Source organism: Penicillium pulvis, assembly GCF_028828015.1.
Source record: "Penicillium pulvis strain IBT 33274 chromosome Unknown contig_12_segment0_segment0, whole genome shotgun sequence".
NCBI classification, from domain to species: domain Eukaryota; kingdom Fungi; phylum Ascomycota; class Eurotiomycetes; order Eurotiales; family Aspergillaceae; genus Penicillium; species Penicillium pulvis.
Window position 1 is genome coordinate 3045979 of NW_026643072.1, and position 16835 is coordinate 3062813.

The window sequence follows — 16835 nt, forward strand, 5'->3', positions numbered from 1 at the left end:
CGCAATCCATCGGATAGTGCTTGCTCAGTGCCATTCGAGTAATATTCTGAAAGTATCAAATGACAAGAGCTTTCATGTTGAATAAGGATAGTCAGTTGCAGCATGTGCAGTAAGGACAAAATGGGCAGTAGGTGCAATAGTAACAGTAGTGACAATAGGACAGATGATGACGATACGGGCAGTAGTGATGGCGTGGCTAGCAAGATAAGTCTCTAAGATGCGAAGTCTTACACTAGGATCATTGACAGCGTTCGAATTCTCTCAAGAGGAAGATGGTAAATAATCAGAATGTAACGCGCTTCCATAAGCGTGAAAAGTTGAGAAAGACCGGCCCCTGCCTAAGCTTTGCAAATGAAGGCGATGGCCTCACAGGACTGGAAGTCATAATAAACGATAATAGAGGGCTTTTCTAGATAGTGGGTGACGGTCAAACTCAGGGTCAACGAGCAGCAGATTGGCAAGTGGAACCTTTTTTACTTAAGTCACCCAAATGATATGATCAGGATGCTATGATCCACTACGTCAATAGCTAAAGCATAAAAGCAAGACAATTTTATAGTTCCAATGTTGGTCACCGTATACCCCGGTAGGGGTATAAGGTTTGGTTATAACCATCAAGCTTAATTTGCAATATGTCATCGTGGCACAATGTTCGGTACGAAGTATGCAGTAGCCGTCTGGCCCTAAAATTCCGATTCTTTGTGTTTTGTAGGGTTTGTTAAGGTACTGAAGGCAGGTAGGAATGCATAGCTCAAAGGTGAAACAAAACACATGGGATATCTCATATATACACTAAGGAACAGGAAAGAGTCACAAGTCTCCGACACCCAATATTGCCGCACAAGAAAGTACGTATCAGAATTAGACTTCAAACAGTAGCTGTCATAGCAGGTCATAGATCTTTTCGGGATTCATCGCCGCTAGACGGGGTTCTTGTTCCCGAACTAGCCATATCCCAGCTTCCATCTTCACTCCGGCGGCGGCGTCGTTCACCGCGCTCTCTCATAGCATCTCGGATCCGCGAGCTGACGTCCTCCAATGGGTCTTTAGCGGTCATGGGGCTGAGCGGTTTAAGACCATGCCGAGAGCCAGGACGGGGTGCCGCGGAGCTGCTGCGGCTGCGGTTGCGGCTTGGCGGTCTTGTGGAGAAGAAGCCAATGTTGGCCAGGTTATGGAAGGATTCATTCCGAGGCAGAGGCTCCGCGCTCGGCGAGGTATGGTTCATTACGGTCTCACCAACTTGTTTATCCTCCTGCTCTTCATCGGCGGCACCTTCATAACTGACCTCACGGAACGGATCCGTGACAATTCGAGCAGCATCAAAGTCAGGGAATAGCTCAGGACCCATGGTGTTAATGGCATCCGTGACCTGCTGGGCAAGAGAAGCCCGCTTTTCTCGGAGTTTCACTAGTGTATTGGCCGACGAAGGGTTCAGAGAAAGAACCAGTGGTCGAAGCGATTTGACAATATCCATGCCCACCTCACCAATACGCAGGGCAGCGAAGGTAATGGTGGGGAAGAGAACCATGCCAATCATAACAACCAGCCAGAGGGGAACCCAGTCAGGAATTAAGCCCTGCACTCGGTTTCGATAGGTCCAGTAAGTCAATGCTGCAGAGTAGAATGCATAGACAGCCGGAGCAAATGCAAGTGCAATTAGAAGCTTCCAGGTTGCCATAACATCCCGGCCCTGGAGCTTGACAGTGGAAGCAGCCAAAGCTTCCTTTGACTTTTTGATCGAGAGATACTTGGTTGCAACAAAGACAGGGGCGAAAAGAAGCAAGCCAGGCAATGTTCCAATCGTCAGGAGAACCAATTTGCCCAAGCGATAGATCAACGTAGCAATGACCTGCAAAATAGAGAACTTGGCGTATGCAACCTGGTGGTCTCGGATACCTAAAATGCGAAGCTGTTTGTTGTAGTTCACGATAGATTTCCGGAGGTTGACAATGCGTGGATCATCTTTGAAATGTGCGTATCCCTTTACGAGTCGACGATTAAGCTCCACGACCATCGGAAGAGGAAGCTTCTTTCCCTTGGTGTTGTACAGGCGACGTGCTGCTTGAATGACCTAGGATTTTTTAGACTTTTTTCTTCGAAATCACCAAAATAAACATGTCTTACCATGAGTGTTTCATAATCAGGGCTGGTAACAGTGACAGCGACGAGACTTTGGTAGATGATATCCAAGAGGGCGCCGACAGACTCACGACGTTCGCCTTTCTTGAACTGCTCTACCAATTCCCGGGGGACTTCAATCGGCTTGCCAAATTCAATAACTGCGCGAGAGCGGAACTTATGGGCATGGAAATAGTTCATGCCAGTGGGCACAATCTTCAGACCACAATCCGGATTGTCCGCCAGAGTACCAAGAGCCATGAGAGCCACACCAGCTAAGAACATTTAGTCAGCAAGCACATTGGCCAAAGAAGTGACATATAGCTTACCTTTGAGAGGGAGTAACTCGGTACGGTCATGGCTACCACCTTCTGGGAAGATTCCCACACAGCCGCCAGCATTCAATCTCCCGAAGACAGCTTCGTAGACAGCGGTTTGATCCACGTGTGGCGCAACCTTGAATTTGGTGCCCTCAAAGTCCGAGTTCTTATCTGCCGCATCACCCGAGAATTTACCATCCTTACCAATATCCTGTCTTCCTGTAAGCTGGATCAATGCATCCCTATGCTTGAAAGGCTTCTTGAGGACGAGTTCCTCTGGTCCGCGGATTTCCGCTATAGCCGTGCTGTGTGAGGTTCCATTGATGGTTGGCAGCGCAATTGTACCCTCCACTTCAAATGTCGGGTCTTCAAAGTTTGTTCCCACGCCTCGCAAAAGGGTCGGCTCGTTGACAGGATCGGGTAGGTAGATCGTGCCTTTTCCGGGTTTCAAGTTATCCATGGCGCGGGCCACCGGGAGCGTTCCAATACCCCTCGCAAGTAGTCCGATGAACTTGCGTCGGAAGGACTTCTCTGCGATCAGCCATGAAATCCGACGGTGCGCTTCGCTGCGAATGACGCGCATGAGGACGAGGGAATCAACGAACTGTAAGGAAGGGGCTTAGTTAGCTGCATGATCTGGGTCAACCCCCGGGGGTTATAGTGACATACCTGATTCGCATGAGGGGCAGCGACGATGATAATGGGACCGCGACGAGGGATTTTCCATGATCCTCGCGGGTGCACCTCGCGGAAGAAGAGGTCGATCAGCACGGAGAAGGACCAGAGCACCAGATCGTACAGCCACCCAATGAGGGGTGGGATTTTTGTCTGTTGCTTGCCCATGGCGCCGTTTTGAACCCGGTGTATGGTTCCAGGAGGCTCAAGTGGGCGTAATCAGTGGGAAGGCCACGGCGTTGACATGAAGTTGCAGGTGAGCTGCACGAGCTTGGACCCGCCGGAACCTGACGTCGGTAGAGGGAGCTTAGTTTTTTTTCTTTGGGCCCCACCAAGTAGTTATTCTGTTTATGCAGCGACGTTTACGCCACACACAATAATGATGAGGAGAGTAAAATAGAAGAATACAGAAAACACTCAAGGACAAGAGTGGAGTGAAGAGGAAAAAAGTTAGGGGGGAACAAATAAACCTGATCAAATCCGGAAGGTTTGGGGATCCGGCTTTAGCGCGTTCGCTCCCCTTCGGACGCTTCTAGAACAAGAATCCACTCACACGACTATAGGGGACTTATCTAGGGTTTTATGCTGATTTGTGAGTTCTGTGCGCAACGGAACTTTCATTACCCAAAACATACGATACCCGTTGTGGACTGGGGCCAGTGGCCAATTCTATATTCTCATAGTCTCCACCAGGGCATACCAGGACTATGTTATCATATATGTGGGTACCCATTTAATGGAAGAATCTTGACAAGGACACAAAAGTATTCTTTTGGGGCCATAATGCCCAACGGTTTATATGCATCTATAATTGTTGAGGCAGATCCGTCTAAGCCCGAGATGGAAATTTCCTGCGTTCAGGCGCGGGGATCTACGATAGAGCGGGGGAATGATGAGTATATCTGTAGCTGGTTGAGTTATCGGGAAAGTTAGGCTTTTTGGGGGGATCTAGTATATGATTTGTTCTCCCAAAAGAAATACAGTATACCACCTGGTATCAGTCAATCAGAAAAGAAAGTCCGGACATAATACCTTGGAAGACCAGTCATCTTTGCAGAACTTCCCCGCTTGCCCCGCAGATGGATGATTTTCTCCCTTCCGCGACACCGGATAACCAAGGGTTTCAGACCCTGAAATCATCTCTTGGGCATACATGAACCTGAAACCTCCTTCTGTGGATCTCCCCATCCTGACCTTCTTATCTTGCCTTCTCCGCATCTCTGCGCAATCAGTGCAGTGGAATGACCGCCAGTCAGAATGTCTATCAAGTACGTGCATGCTTATCCTTCCCCCTGCTGAGTACTCGAATCACCGAGATACACTGATAAGCGGATGACAAAAACTGACGGAGACTACAGCTGGGTGATGCTTCATGACCAAGAAGGTTTCGTCCGCCTTCCCAACGAACGCTTGATATACACTTCACCTCCGCGCACCACCCTCGCGCTAACGCCGCCATCCGGGTACAAGGGCCCGGAGGCGCTGTCTTTTCAGAGTAGCGCCGGCTGCATTTACCTTACCAACCAAAGGGTCTGTCATTCCTCCCCTTCCTTTCGTGGTTCCCATGTAGCCAAAGTACTGACCGCTGGTCGACCTAAACAGATAATCTACCTCCCTTCCCAAGCGCTTGACAACTTTCAATCCTTCTCGTCTCCTTTACTGAACGTCCGCGACTCTCACGTTTCCGCCCCATTTTTTGGTCCCAATGTCTGGACTGCACTCATTAAACCCGTCGCTGGAGGAGGCATCTCCTCATCTCTTCCAGCCGTCCAGATCAAGGTGACCTTCAAAGAAGGTGGCGCGTTCGATTTCCACACCAACTTTGAACGGATCAGAGAACGACTAGAGCAGGCGGTGGAAAATTCAGGCGAGAGTGCTCGGGGACTACAGGGTGTGGATCTTGCTGGGGTGCATCTGGAGGAGCTGCCAGCCTACGAGGGCCCGGGTTCGAACAATAGTAGCCAATCTGCTGCTCCTACCCACACATCAAACCCACCAGCAAACAATCAACGAGCATCAGTCATTGGACCCGAGCCTATGGAGCCTCCACCAGGATATGAAGAAGTTCAACAACAGAGTGTAGCCGATGCCTTGGAGGAACGTTTGCGACGGGCCACATAATCCACTTGAATTAATCTGATCTGAGCATCGCGAGACATGAATAGCAAATTCGAGGACCCTTCTTCAATTTTTGCTTGAGTTCTGTTGATGCAAAGCCGGGAAACAAGCATGTATAATAAGACCTTCCGTTTTAAGACTTGAGTGCGGTGAGGTTCATGCGCGGCAATTAGAGCGTGACCGTAATAGGGTGTTGCATTGGCTCAGCCTGGTAGTGATTTCAAAAATTAGCAATATAATGAAGAGAACAAAGCGACATATCGAGTATGGCTTAACCGAATCCCATTGACATTGAGATCGTTCCGGAGTAACTTAATAAATCGTTGTCATAGTCAGCGAAAGCCAGTAGCCAATCACGTGCGGTACAATTGTGCTCAGCGCCGGGGCGTCCCGATTTTCCAGTCCGAGCTTGGAAAACCAACACTCAATCATCAACCCCTACCTTCCAATACCCACCATCTCTACCGGTCCCTGTCCCCTCAATTGACAGTCACAATGGGTTTCGCCGACTTCTTCTCTGACGTCTACTCCTCCCTGGGCTTCACCGAGGCCCAGGCTGAGGCTCCCGCCGCCGACGTTGAGTCCTCCACCCCCCAGGACGAGCCCGCCGAGAAGACCGAGGAGACCACCGAAGAGTCATCCGAGGAGACCGAGTCCGCTGAGGAGACCCCCGCTGAAGAGTCCGAGGAGGCCTCTGAGGAGGAGCCCGAGGCTGAGGCTGAGGAGGAAGAGGAGGAGGAAGAAGAGGAGGAGGAAGAGGAGGAGGAGCCTGAGGACCTCAAGCCCAAGTTCGAGGAGGGTGAGTGGTTCCTGTTTTGATCCCATTGAGTCTGCTGCATTTGCAATTGTGCTTGATACAGCGACCCTTGTGTCATGGCAACGTGTCAGCGGTCGGCTGGCTGTTTCGCATTGTCGCCCGAGGCATTCGAATTCATCCGCGTGTCCCGTAGGCTCCAATGGCATCGCAATTGGCTCCATGCCATCTCGGTTCTCTTCTATGTATTCGCAACTAACTTATCGTTCTTCCAGAGTGCGCCCACTCCGCCCAGTGCGCCCCCTACAAGCACCACTACGACGAGTGTGTCGAGCGCGTCACCCGCCAGGAGGAGGATGAGGACTTCAAGGGTCCCAAGGAGGACTGTGTTGAGGAGTGTAAGTTCTTGAAAGCAATGAAATGCTCCATGAAATCCGCCTTTGTCTGATTTCATGAGGGTGTTTCCATCCGGATTCCCGGTGACTAACATAATTCTTAGTCTTCCACCTCACCCACTGTGTCACCGCTTGCGCTGCCCCCAAGCTCTGGCGTGAGCTTAAGTAAACGGATCGCCGGGTTCATTCTTTTGGCGCGCGATTTCTCTCCATATCTCATGTCAATGCTCTCTTGGTAATGACATGAGCAATGCCACAGTGTCAAAAGCTAATCCTGTTTCTGTTTCTCTGATGATTGTCACTTCTATGCTCTGACGATCTGCCGACAATATCCTTGGTTTGAGAGCACGGGGTTACCGGAATGAAGGCCTTCATTTCGCGTTCTCCCCTGTACGCATATGGTGTTTCAAGGCAGGGAGGAAGAAACCAATGGGAAAAGAGAAAAAAAAAGCATAATAGATATCCTTTCTTTCTCTCTGCCTTGCATGTACAGATAGCTGGTCTTCCGCCTATTCGAACTGTGCTTGTGTTTTTATTTTCTGCTTTTAAGACGAATCTCATCTGTTCGGACGGACCTTATATAGTTCTCTTTTCCATGCTTTTGCTCCATAAATCCAGTATCGGTTAAAACTTGAAATTTCCCACCACAACGACGTAGATCTCCCAGGACTTCGGGCATTAGCTCTGGAGATATGACCCGCACTCCAGCCATAGCAATGGTTGTTGATATATCACCGCCCACAATTGCATCGAGGAAATCGAGGTGGAGGCATTTCATCCTCGTTGGTTAGATCGTTCAAGTCTCCTAGCAGATTCGCTACCCCGTCACAGAGCGAAATATTTCCTTGTGAATCTCACTATGAATTTTTAACCAACTACAGCTCGTGCTATCTCATTGCGCTCTGTAGGGTGTGATCAGGCTATAATTTATTCTTCGGGTCTTACACCTATATCATATTGGGTACTGTCGCATGATTGATTCGAGCTATCTATCATTGACTTTTGCGGTCCAGTTATGAGGCGATTTCTTTTCATCGCAAAGAGGAAGCTTGATATACGGTGACTGGAGCAGGCAGGCTGCATTATCTTCTGATTTGCTCAGACCTTTCTGCAGAACGGTATCTCCTCACTCGTTTACCTAGTTCGCTATTTGGGCCACGATTTGGAGCTGGGTTTTGTCAGCACTGTCTGGAATCTTACCAGAAATTATGCAGTTTCAGGCCTACGTAATTCTTTATACCAATATATGTGCATTGACGGTGGCATACTAGCTTGATCGTATTGCCATCGTCATTTGGGCCACGGTGCTCAGTATCGATGGGATCAAATGGTGGCCTCGAATGATTTACTTGGGTATCGCATTGTACATTGCTGGATACGTCGCCATCGGGACTATCTACTCAGCTCGGCGTGGTTTTGGCAGTTAAAACATCGCATATTGGACGTGAAGAACTAGCAACCGGTATTTCCCACAATCCTTTCTATAGAACCGTAAGAAACTCTTCCCATAGACTATTGATAAAATGCTCCCTCCATTGGTACTACTTATCATGAAGTCTTCAAAGTTTTGCAATATCTGGCCCTTTGTTCCTACATCTAGGACTGTGTCAAGGGCACTGTTGTTCATGGACTAGACTGAACGGACGCGATCTGTTATTTGCTCCACAAGGGTCAACGCGAAACTCAAATGCCGGTGGTGCAAATTCGTCGCGACCTTTAACAAAGCCTTCTGCTATGAACGTCTACAGTTATATCGACATGAAATGCGTTTTCGGTAACCTGGTATCACACTGACAGAGTTTCCAATCTAAAGACACCAACAGCGTCGACGCCGGTCGCCGCAACTTGATTCTTGGCTAGATTGAGTATATAATATTAGTAGCTAATGAGTGTAAGCGTATACTTATCTAGTTTGGGACATATTATGATTATCTGCGCGGAAAAATGGCCTGTGAGGCGGCCGCGCAGCGTGAAACGCGGTACGTCATAGGGGGTATAGCGGCCGCAATAAGAGATTTAATTTTATTTTTAGCTGCGTGAATGCAAGATGGATATTACACTCTAGGTAGATAGGACCCTGCTTTTATCTGACACCGCTCAGTAATAGGGTAGATGATAGAAGACATAATGACCTGAAGATCAGTTTTAGGGGTGGACAGAGAGAGCGATAGTGGAGCAGGAGATTCCTTGATCGCGTCGAACTTCCTTCCCCTGCCACCACATATTCGTCGTTGCCGTCTGTCCACCTCTGCCACCCTTTTCTTTCCCCTATATCGAATAACCTTGAAAGGCATAGAGGGACGACGGTTCTATTGTCCCACATGGCTTTATCTCGCGAAAATGTGGCATCACTCGAGGCAAAGCCATTGGGACACGGATGGCGCTCGTCAAACTTCTTTATCCTGACTTGTATAACGCTAGCTTTATTTTCAGGTTTGTGCGAAGTAGCTCATACAGGCTCCTGAAGTGACATGCACTAATGTTTTCCAGAAAATTTTTTATACAGTTTTATCGTCCCTCTACTACCATACATGATCGAGAATCGTCTTCACCTCGATCCATCCAAGACTCAAGATGTCACATCAGCTGCACTCTCGGTCCACGCTTTGGTGTGCTTCATATCTGGGCCAATAATCGGTAATTTGGCAGACAAATTTTCTTCGCGAAAAGGTCCTTTACTGCTTTCTTTAATGGGAGAGATCATAGGGACAATCATTGTCGCTGCTGCCACATCCTGTATGCCATCGCTTTTTTTCTTTCATTTTCCTTATCTCCTCATCGTAGTTGTGGTGAGGTATAGCTAATAGGCTTCTATCACAGTGCCAGTGCTTCTTTTCGGACGTGTGGTGCAGGCCTTCGCCGGCAATGCAGCATGGATTATTGGCTATGCAACAATCGCGGACACTGTCGAGGCTGAGAATAGGTCGCGAACTATCTCTACGATCTCCGTTTTCTTTATCTCCGGGATCTTGTTTGGTCCTATTGTATCGGGCACGCTAATAGGAATTGTTGGATACTGGCCGACCTGGCTTACAGCAGTTGCTCTCCTCATCATTGATGCGATCATGCGGTGTCTGATGATTGAGAAACCCAAAGATGAGATAAAGGACGTTGAAAGCGCATCGGGATCTGGCACTAGCTCACCGGATGAGACATCCAACCTTCTATCCGGACCTCCACCTACTCAGCTTGATCCGGAACGGATTTCACAGCAGAATGGCTCTACATCGCGAGCTGCTAAAAGCTTCTACAAGGTTATTTTAAGTAATCCTCGTGCTCTTACTTCAATGGCCTGTCATGCAACCATCAGTCTCACCCTAGCCTGTTTCGACACTACCCTGCCTCTATATGTCTCTCGAACCTTTGGCTGGGAGCCGTTCCAGACAAGCTTGATGTTTGTACTCCTGACATTACCTACACTATTACTCTCCCCCATCACTGGGTCTATAAAAGACCGCTGGGGCACGAAAATCCCGTCTGGAATCGGATTTCTCGCTCATGCCCCTCTATTATGGCTCCTGGGTGCTGCCGGTCCCGAAGGTCTGCCGTTCCTGAGCTCAGAGCAAACAGACCAAAAGATCTACACAATCACCATTATCAGTTTGGGTATTGTTCGAACGCTTGTCACTGGTTGTGGCACTATCGAGATGACCAGTAAGTATTCCTTGGTCAGCGAAGCTATGCTATCTATCTCTTTTCTATTCGTGTATATTCGTGGGTTTTGTGCTAATAATTTCTCTTATCCACTAGACGTCGTGACCGAGCTACAGGAAACGCAACCAGCAATCTTCGGTCCTAACGGTGGATATTCACGGGCATTTTCCCTGACAAATATGAGCTGGACGTTTAGCATGTTCATTGGACCGATTTTGTCGGGTACTATCACCGAAACGATGGGGTATTATTACATGAATACCTGCCTCGGTAAGTGAAATATGTGGAAAGTCCCTCCAACAAATCAGAGCAAGTCTGACTGGTATTCGAACCCTTGTAGCAACAATTTGTGCTGTGTGTGGTGCTCTAGCTTTAGTGTATTTCGAGATGAAGTGAATACAATGGTTATCTTTGAGTCTATTCACGGGGTGAGCGGCAGCTCTGGCGGGCCTGCACCTAATCAGCTGGCGGTTGGAGATAGGTAGGTGCTCTATGAGACTCAAAATGAATTGCGTTTTCTATAGATATGGGCCTGTGAGATTAGAGTTGTCTATGACCAATGGTCACCCGCCTAACAACCCTGGTTCCGGTACGCTAAGGCCAGATTGGCCATGCTTACAAACAGGTCGGAATGACCTTCGCCAAGCTTGGTCTTGCGAGTCTCCATCACCTACACGTCGAGCTGCTCGACCTCCTGCCAGCGGCCATTAAGCCAATATTACTATTACCAACGTAACTTTGCTATCACAAGTTTTTTGCGCTCTTCATCTAGTGAGACCACTTTTTGGTTTCTTGATTTTACTGCTATTTCTCTCAAATCTACGATATTGCCGCTTTGCCGCTTTGGCACGCATGCCACGCACTTACTTCACAGAAGTAACGTGGCCTATTGTTATAGACACTTAGGATGTTTTAATCACTGTGATATTACGAAACTCGCGCCTGTGTTCAGGGAAAAAAGGGTTTCTACCAACAACCGTAAAGCTGCAGAATTAGATCTACAATTACAGCCCGCCAAAATGATGATATAATCAAAGGCCTGGATTTATGGTTCGGACTGTACCGACTTTAGATTTTGAAACTCCCACCACATTGACAAGAAGGCTATGGTAGCTACTGCTTAGATCAATTCGCCACCAACGACGGCTCTTACTGGATCCTGCTTTGACGCCAACCAGACCATTTGTGGAAATCTCCGGGAACGACAACGATAAGGAAGCATGGGACGTCACTGGCATCCACTACATCAGCGCAGCTGAACCATAGGCCTGGGGATACGATAAAGTAGGCTGGAGCTCCTAACCGAATCAAAATGGCCCCCAAAATGATTTTCCTGGTGGGTGCCCCGCTACCTGGCAATCTGGACTGGGATCACGACGAGCTTTTAAACGCGCCAGTGCCCCCATTCCACAATGCAGACACCAATTCCAGAACCGAACATCAGGCCTATTTAAACCAGGACTCTATCAAATGGAGAGTTCTTCAGCCTCTGTCAACAGACACCGTGGATGATCACTATGCATTCTACTGGGGACCCAAGGACCCAAACTTCCTGACATCCCATCAGCTCATCAATGCTGACAGCGTAACAAACGATGGGAATGATACGACTTTGTCTCAGTTCTACGACCATTCATTTGCCATCCATGAAGCCTCAGAGATATCTGGGTCAGAGTCACAAGAGAACCTGACACAGGAGTTGGACAGCATTGAGGCCGCTGATTCACCAAGCAAAGAATTACTTCTGTCACCACCCTTTCGAATGAATGGCCCCTTGAGGGATTTGAAGGACATCCCCACGGCAAGAGATCTGCAGACCATTGTTCCACAGACAATATCAGTCAATTTAGTTGTCGGGGTCATTGCAGTTCATCCACCCCGCCGTGTGATAACGCGGCAGTGGAAAAAAGAACTCGATATCATTGAACTAGTGGTGGGTGACGAGACAAGAGCCGGGTTTGGCGTCAACTTTTGGCTGCCAGTTTCAGTATCAGCCGATCAGACGGCAGCCAAGGCCGAGAAAACCTATGGGCTTGGCCGGTCCCTGGCTCGACTTCGACCTCAAGACATTGTTCTTTTGCGTACTGTGGGGCTTAGCTCGTTCCGGGATCAGGTTTACGGACAGAGCCTTCGTGGAGGAATGACCCAAGTCGACCTTTTGCACCGATCATCGACGGATGCGGGTGAGCTCGACAAGGTTCCGACCAATGTCCAGGGCGATCTGCCGCAGAAGGTTCGCAAGGTACGGGAATGGATCCTCCGATTTGTGGGGACGGATGGAGTAGGCGGTACTAGCCCAGGAATGCCCGAGACACAACGTGGCCGGCTACCCCCGGACACGCAGTAGCTCCATTGGTCAAAATAGCCTGGTTTTTTTTGGTGTTGTATGAACACAGCTTCTATCATCTAGCCCCTGGATAGGTTGGATTAAAAGAATCTACAGACTCATGACCGAATATGATATCATTGAAAATATCAAACATGATACATCAACTAAGATTTAAGTCAAGTTCTGAGTATGTACTACTCATAGACCCGATCATCTGGTGAGAGAAAATAAGGGGCAGTTGTAAGATGAAGGAGGGTCGTGGTGTGACGGATGAGGAGACTGGTCTCCGCGCGGCTCATGACCGCAACCGACCATTGATCTCGAATTTCCTTTTGAGACTTTTTAGCCCAGGGGCGACATCGCCTGACCGGGTAAGGTTGGCGGGGCAGCTATTCAACAAGCCCCGATCCAGTTAAAAGGCGGCTTTGCACTGCGCCGCTCGGCGCGTCGATGGGCTGGACCCAGGGTACTAGTACCACCCGTGGGGGGGCTCATAGTAGAGTACGGAGCGTTCTGTGTGATCTTTTCCCACCACAACAAGTGCATTCATAGGAACCATAAATCAGAGTTTGAATCAGCCGAGCACAGAACGTTGCAAAGCATGAATCAGCCGGAAATAGAAGTATTTTGAAGTCCAAGATGGTAACAGATATAAGAGGGTCCACCCCCTTTTTCACTGCAAACGTGTAGTCATCCAATCAGGTCCTCTCACGTGCCCCACCCCTCCCTCCTAATAAAAATAAATCCATCAACGGCCAGGTGTTCCCTAAATAATGTCCTTCTCCCCTTCGTGTTAAACCCTCTTGGCTTGTTTTTGTTGTTGATTGAATATCAACTACTTTTTCTTTGATCTAATCGTGTTTTCACCTTAACTTACTTACCCCACAATGAAGGGTATGTTATGCCCCTCCATACCACCCCTCATCCCGTCACTAACCATCCCACAGCTCTCATTCTTGTCGGAGGCTTCGGCACCCGTCTGCGTCCTTTGGTAAGTTGCCTTCGATCGTCCCAACATGCAATTGATATGACCCAATGCTCTACGGGGAAATAATTGGAATTGGCGGGATCTCTACCCTCATCACAATGGCTAATTTGTATGCTTCCGCCTAGACTCTCACCCTCCCGAAGCCGCTGGTCGAGTTCGGCAACCGGCCCATGATCTTGCACCAGGTCGAGAGCTTGGCTGCTGCGGGTGTTACTGACATTGTATTGGCCGTTAACTACCGCCCCGATGTTATGGTCGCCGCACTGAAGAAGTACGAGGAGCAATACGGTGTCAACATCGAGTTCTCCGTCGAGACCGAACCACTGGGCACGGCTGGCCCGCTCAAGCTGGCGGAGGGTATTCTGGGCAAGGATGACTCGCCTTTCTTCGTGTTGAACTCAGATGTTATCTGTGACTACCCCTTCAGAGAGCTTGCGGAGTTCCACAAGAAGCACGGTGACGAAGGTACCATTGTTGTCACCAAGGTCGATGAGCCGTCCAAGTACGGTGTCGTGGTTCACAAGCCTAACCACCCTTCGCGCATTGATCGTTTCGTCGAGAAGCCCGTCGAGTTCGTCGGTAACCGTATCAACGCCGGTATCTACATCCTGAACCCCAGCGTCCTCAAGCGCATTGAGCTGCGCCCCACATCCATTGAGCAGGAGACCTTCCCTGCCATCGTCAAGGACGGCCTGCTCCACTCTTATGACCTCGAGAGCTTCTGGATGGATGTTGGTCAGCCCAAGGACTTCCTCACTGGTACCTGTCTGTACCTCTCCTCCCTGACCAAGCGCGACCCCAAGAAGCTGGTTTCCACCTCCGAGCCTTACGTGCACGGCGGCAATGTCATGGTTGACCCCTCCGCGAAGATTGGAAACAACTGCCGCATTGGACCTAACGTAGTTATTGGACCTAACGTTGTCATTGGCGATGGTGTCCGTTTGCAGCGTTGCGTTGTGATGGAGAACAGCAAGGTCAAGGATCACGCTTGGATCAAGTCCACCATTGTCGGCTGGAATAGCTCCGTTGGTCGCTGGGCTCGTTTGGAGAACGTGACAGTTCTGGGAGACGATGTTAGCATCGCCGATGAGGTGTATGTCAACGGTGGCTCCATTCTCCCCCACAAGAGCATCAAGCAAAACATTGATGGTAAGTTCATTGTTACAAACCGATTGATATTAGGTCCAAAGTTAACATTTACAACTAGTTCCTGCCATTATCATGTAATCCTCCTTCCTCCTCACGTCGATACGTCCTTTTTCACCTTTTCTCTCCTCCCGATACCTTTCCTCCCGTCTTGATGCATGGAACCGGAGTCGTTTTCTTCGTGATCTTCTCTTCTCTTGTCTTGATCCTCTTCGGTCCCAGTTTTCTTGCCTGTCACCCACGACGGTGCCGCCGCCCCGCTATGTGCTCGCGCTGCTTATTTACCTTTCGTTCCCGAGCTTCGATGTATTCCAAACCTAGATGGCTGGATAATACACGACCAGCGGCCCTTTTTGCAACAATTACCACTTTTAGTCTCTTGTCCTGTTTTTTCTTGTGATGTGTGCGGGCATTAAAAGCCTACAATTACAACCCTGCTCTTTTTGCGCTTCTGCCAGTTTGATTTTGCGGGCAAATAAATCATGCAATATCTGTTTTAATGATATCATGGGCGTGGGGCGGGTACTGTTGATGTAAATAATTGGGAGGCGGAATACAAAGATGCAATTCAATTGACTTTGGTAAACATGCGCAAAGAAGAATAGAGAGAGGACCAGCCCTGGGACCCCTGGTACCTACCTAGCCTCACTGCGTTTGTAAGAGAAGACTGAACCAAAGTAAATGAAGTCTGCTCCTATGCAGCCTCCAATTGAGCCTCGGGTCGCTAACGATATGCAGCGTTCAAAGCTATCTATATATATTGATTGTATATGTGATTAAATTATAATGCAGTTATGCCAGCTCTTTGACGACCTCCGGGGCTTGGTGTGCCACGGACCATATGCATAAAGTCGTATACAAGACAGACGAACCTCAAAGGGACTAAAGTTACAGTGTATATCCTCTTACTCACTGAGCATTCTGCGCCTTCTCAGCCTCATCCAAGATCGCATCCCACTGAATTCTCAACTCCTCCATCTCCTTCCAACACTGACGCCCAAGCTGCTCGAAATTCTCCTTCTGCTCCGCGGTAAGATCGGCAGCTCCTCGTTTTCGAAGTCTTCGTCGATCAGCCTCAACAACGGCAGCACCAACAACTCCACCATAACCCCAACCGTCGATTTCTGTACAAATTACACTTCCCACGCCACTCCGCGAAGCAGACGAGCCCCATTTCGGTTTTCCACCACCAGCCTGGCGGTATGGCTCCTCAGCAGCATCAAGTGCAGCTTTAGACGACAGAGCAAGAAAAACGGGAGAGCTGGCGCCGAGATAGGTAGACATGGTATGCCATGGAGATCCCAGCATGCGCGCGGCCCAAAATGCAATCACCATTGCCCAGATAAGGGGCAGGGCAAGCGGGACGATAGATGTAGCACATATACCAGGGTGGGCCACATGTATCGTAGGCGTACCAGACTCTTCCTTGATGCCCTTGTTGGCATCATCAGAGCCCAAGAAACTATCCACCGCCCACGGTGCTGTACTAGGCAAATCAGAGGTTAAAGCCAAAATGTCCGTTAGCGCCTTAGAAGACTCATAAGGCTTAGCATTGCGCAATCCCTGGATATCTTGAACATCGAAACACTTGATCGTCGCCTCGATACTGCTCACCCAGACCACACGTCCAGGCCCATCTGGCGCCTTTGCGCGCTTCAGCAGCGGCGCCACATTATGCGCAAGCATATAGTGCCCAAATACATTGGCGCAAAACACCGAGCCCAGTGCGGATTCCTGCAGTCCCTTGCTCGATGTCTGTTTGTCCGTCAACACGCCCACGGGCGAGAGCTTGTATGTGGGCCATGTCACCTGGTATATGAGGTCGGTGCAGACACCCCAAACCGCGGCGGGCCAGTCGAGACCAGACCAGCCGCCAATGCCGGCGTTCAGGATGATGGCATCGAGTTTAGGGAAGGTGGAATTGACTCTGCGGGAGCAGGCGCGGACGGAAATAAGGGAGCCGAGATCGACACTTTCCGGGAGGAAGCGCACGCGCGAGAAGTCCGCGGAGGAGGGGGCAATTTTGCGGAGGTCGGCTTCGAGGCGGCGGGTTGTGTCTTGAGCTTTGCGAGCGCTACGGGTTGTAAAGATGATGTTCAGGCATGCGGGTTGTGGATGGGTTTTTAGGAAGTCATTGGCGAGGCGACAGCAAATTGAGTACCCTAGGCCGCTAGCAAGAATGATATAGTTAGCTGATTGTCCCTCCTTTTTTTCTTGTTTAGAAGGGCTGAAACAGGAGTTGATTGGGCCAATTGGGTAATCGGTACCTGTTTGCGCCTGTTACCAGGACATATGTGTCTTCCGGGTTATGGAAAGCCTTGTGTTCCTTCATTTTCTT

The 16835-nt window shown here is 49.3% G+C and overlaps 7 protein-coding genes across 7 annotated transcripts; 5 read left to right on the forward strand and 2 right to left on the reverse strand.

The window, feature by feature from the left end:
- Positions 1–892: 892 nt before the first annotated feature.
- N7503_002354 (putative glycerol-3-phosphate acyltransferase Sct1) lies at positions 893–3281 on the reverse strand (the record flags this gene model as incomplete). Its single annotated transcript, XM_057061901.1, has 4 exons — positions 893–2071; positions 2125–2393; positions 2448–3042; positions 3108–3281. The coding sequence occupies 4 exons, from the start codon at positions 3279–3281 to the stop codon at positions 893–895; spliced, it is 2217 nt and encodes a 738-aa protein (XP_056925863.1).
- Positions 3282–4370: 1089 nt separating this feature from the next.
- N7503_002355 (GRAM domain-containing protein) lies at positions 4371–5234 on the forward strand (the record flags this gene model as incomplete). The annotated part of the gene is made up of 3 exons (XM_057061902.1): positions 4371–4381; positions 4472–4643; positions 4716–5234. The coding sequence occupies 3 exons, from the start codon at positions 4371–4373 to the stop codon at positions 5232–5234; spliced, it is 702 nt and encodes a 233-aa protein (XP_056925864.1).
- Positions 5235–5726: 492 nt separating this feature from the next.
- Positions 5727–6549, forward strand: N7503_002356 (cytochrome b-c1 complex subunit 6 family protein; the record flags this gene model as incomplete). Its single annotated transcript, XM_057061903.1, has 3 exons — positions 5727–6030; positions 6261–6383; positions 6485–6549. The coding sequence occupies 3 exons, from the start codon at positions 5727–5729 to the stop codon at positions 6547–6549; spliced, it is 492 nt and encodes a 163-aa protein (XP_056925865.1).
- A 2362-nt stretch (positions 6550–8911) lies between these two features.
- Positions 8912–10430, forward strand: N7503_002357 (MFS transporter; the record flags this gene model as incomplete). Its single annotated transcript, XM_057061904.1, has 4 exons — positions 8912–9116; positions 9201–10034; positions 10131–10304; positions 10375–10430. 4 exons carry the CDS (start codon positions 8912–8914, stop codon positions 10428–10430), a joined length of 1269 nt encoding a protein of 422 aa, XP_056925866.1.
- Positions 10431–11346: 916 nt separating this feature from the next.
- Positions 11347–12381, forward strand: N7503_002358 (uncharacterized protein; the record flags this gene model as incomplete). The annotated part of the gene is made up of 1 exon (XM_057061905.1): positions 11347–12381. The coding sequence occupies one exon, from the start codon at positions 11347–11349 to the stop codon at positions 12379–12381; it is 1035 nt and encodes a 344-aa protein (XP_056925867.1).
- An 869-nt stretch (positions 12382–13250) lies between these two features.
- N7503_002359 (mannose-1-phosphate guanyltransferase) lies at positions 13251–14578 on the forward strand (the record flags this gene model as incomplete). The annotated part of the gene is made up of 4 exons (XM_057061906.1): positions 13251–13257; positions 13311–13354; positions 13477–14500; positions 14559–14578. 4 exons carry the CDS (start codon positions 13251–13253, stop codon positions 14576–14578), a joined length of 1095 nt encoding a protein of 364 aa, XP_056925868.1.
- Positions 14579–15406: 828 nt separating this feature from the next.
- Positions 15407–16829, reverse strand: N7503_002360 (3-keto-steroid reductase; the record flags this gene model as incomplete). The annotated part of the gene is made up of 2 exons (XM_057061907.1): positions 15407–16667; positions 16765–16829. 2 exons carry the CDS (start codon positions 16827–16829, stop codon positions 15407–15409), a joined length of 1326 nt encoding a protein of 441 aa, XP_056925869.1.
- Positions 16830–16835: the final 6 nt, after the last annotated feature.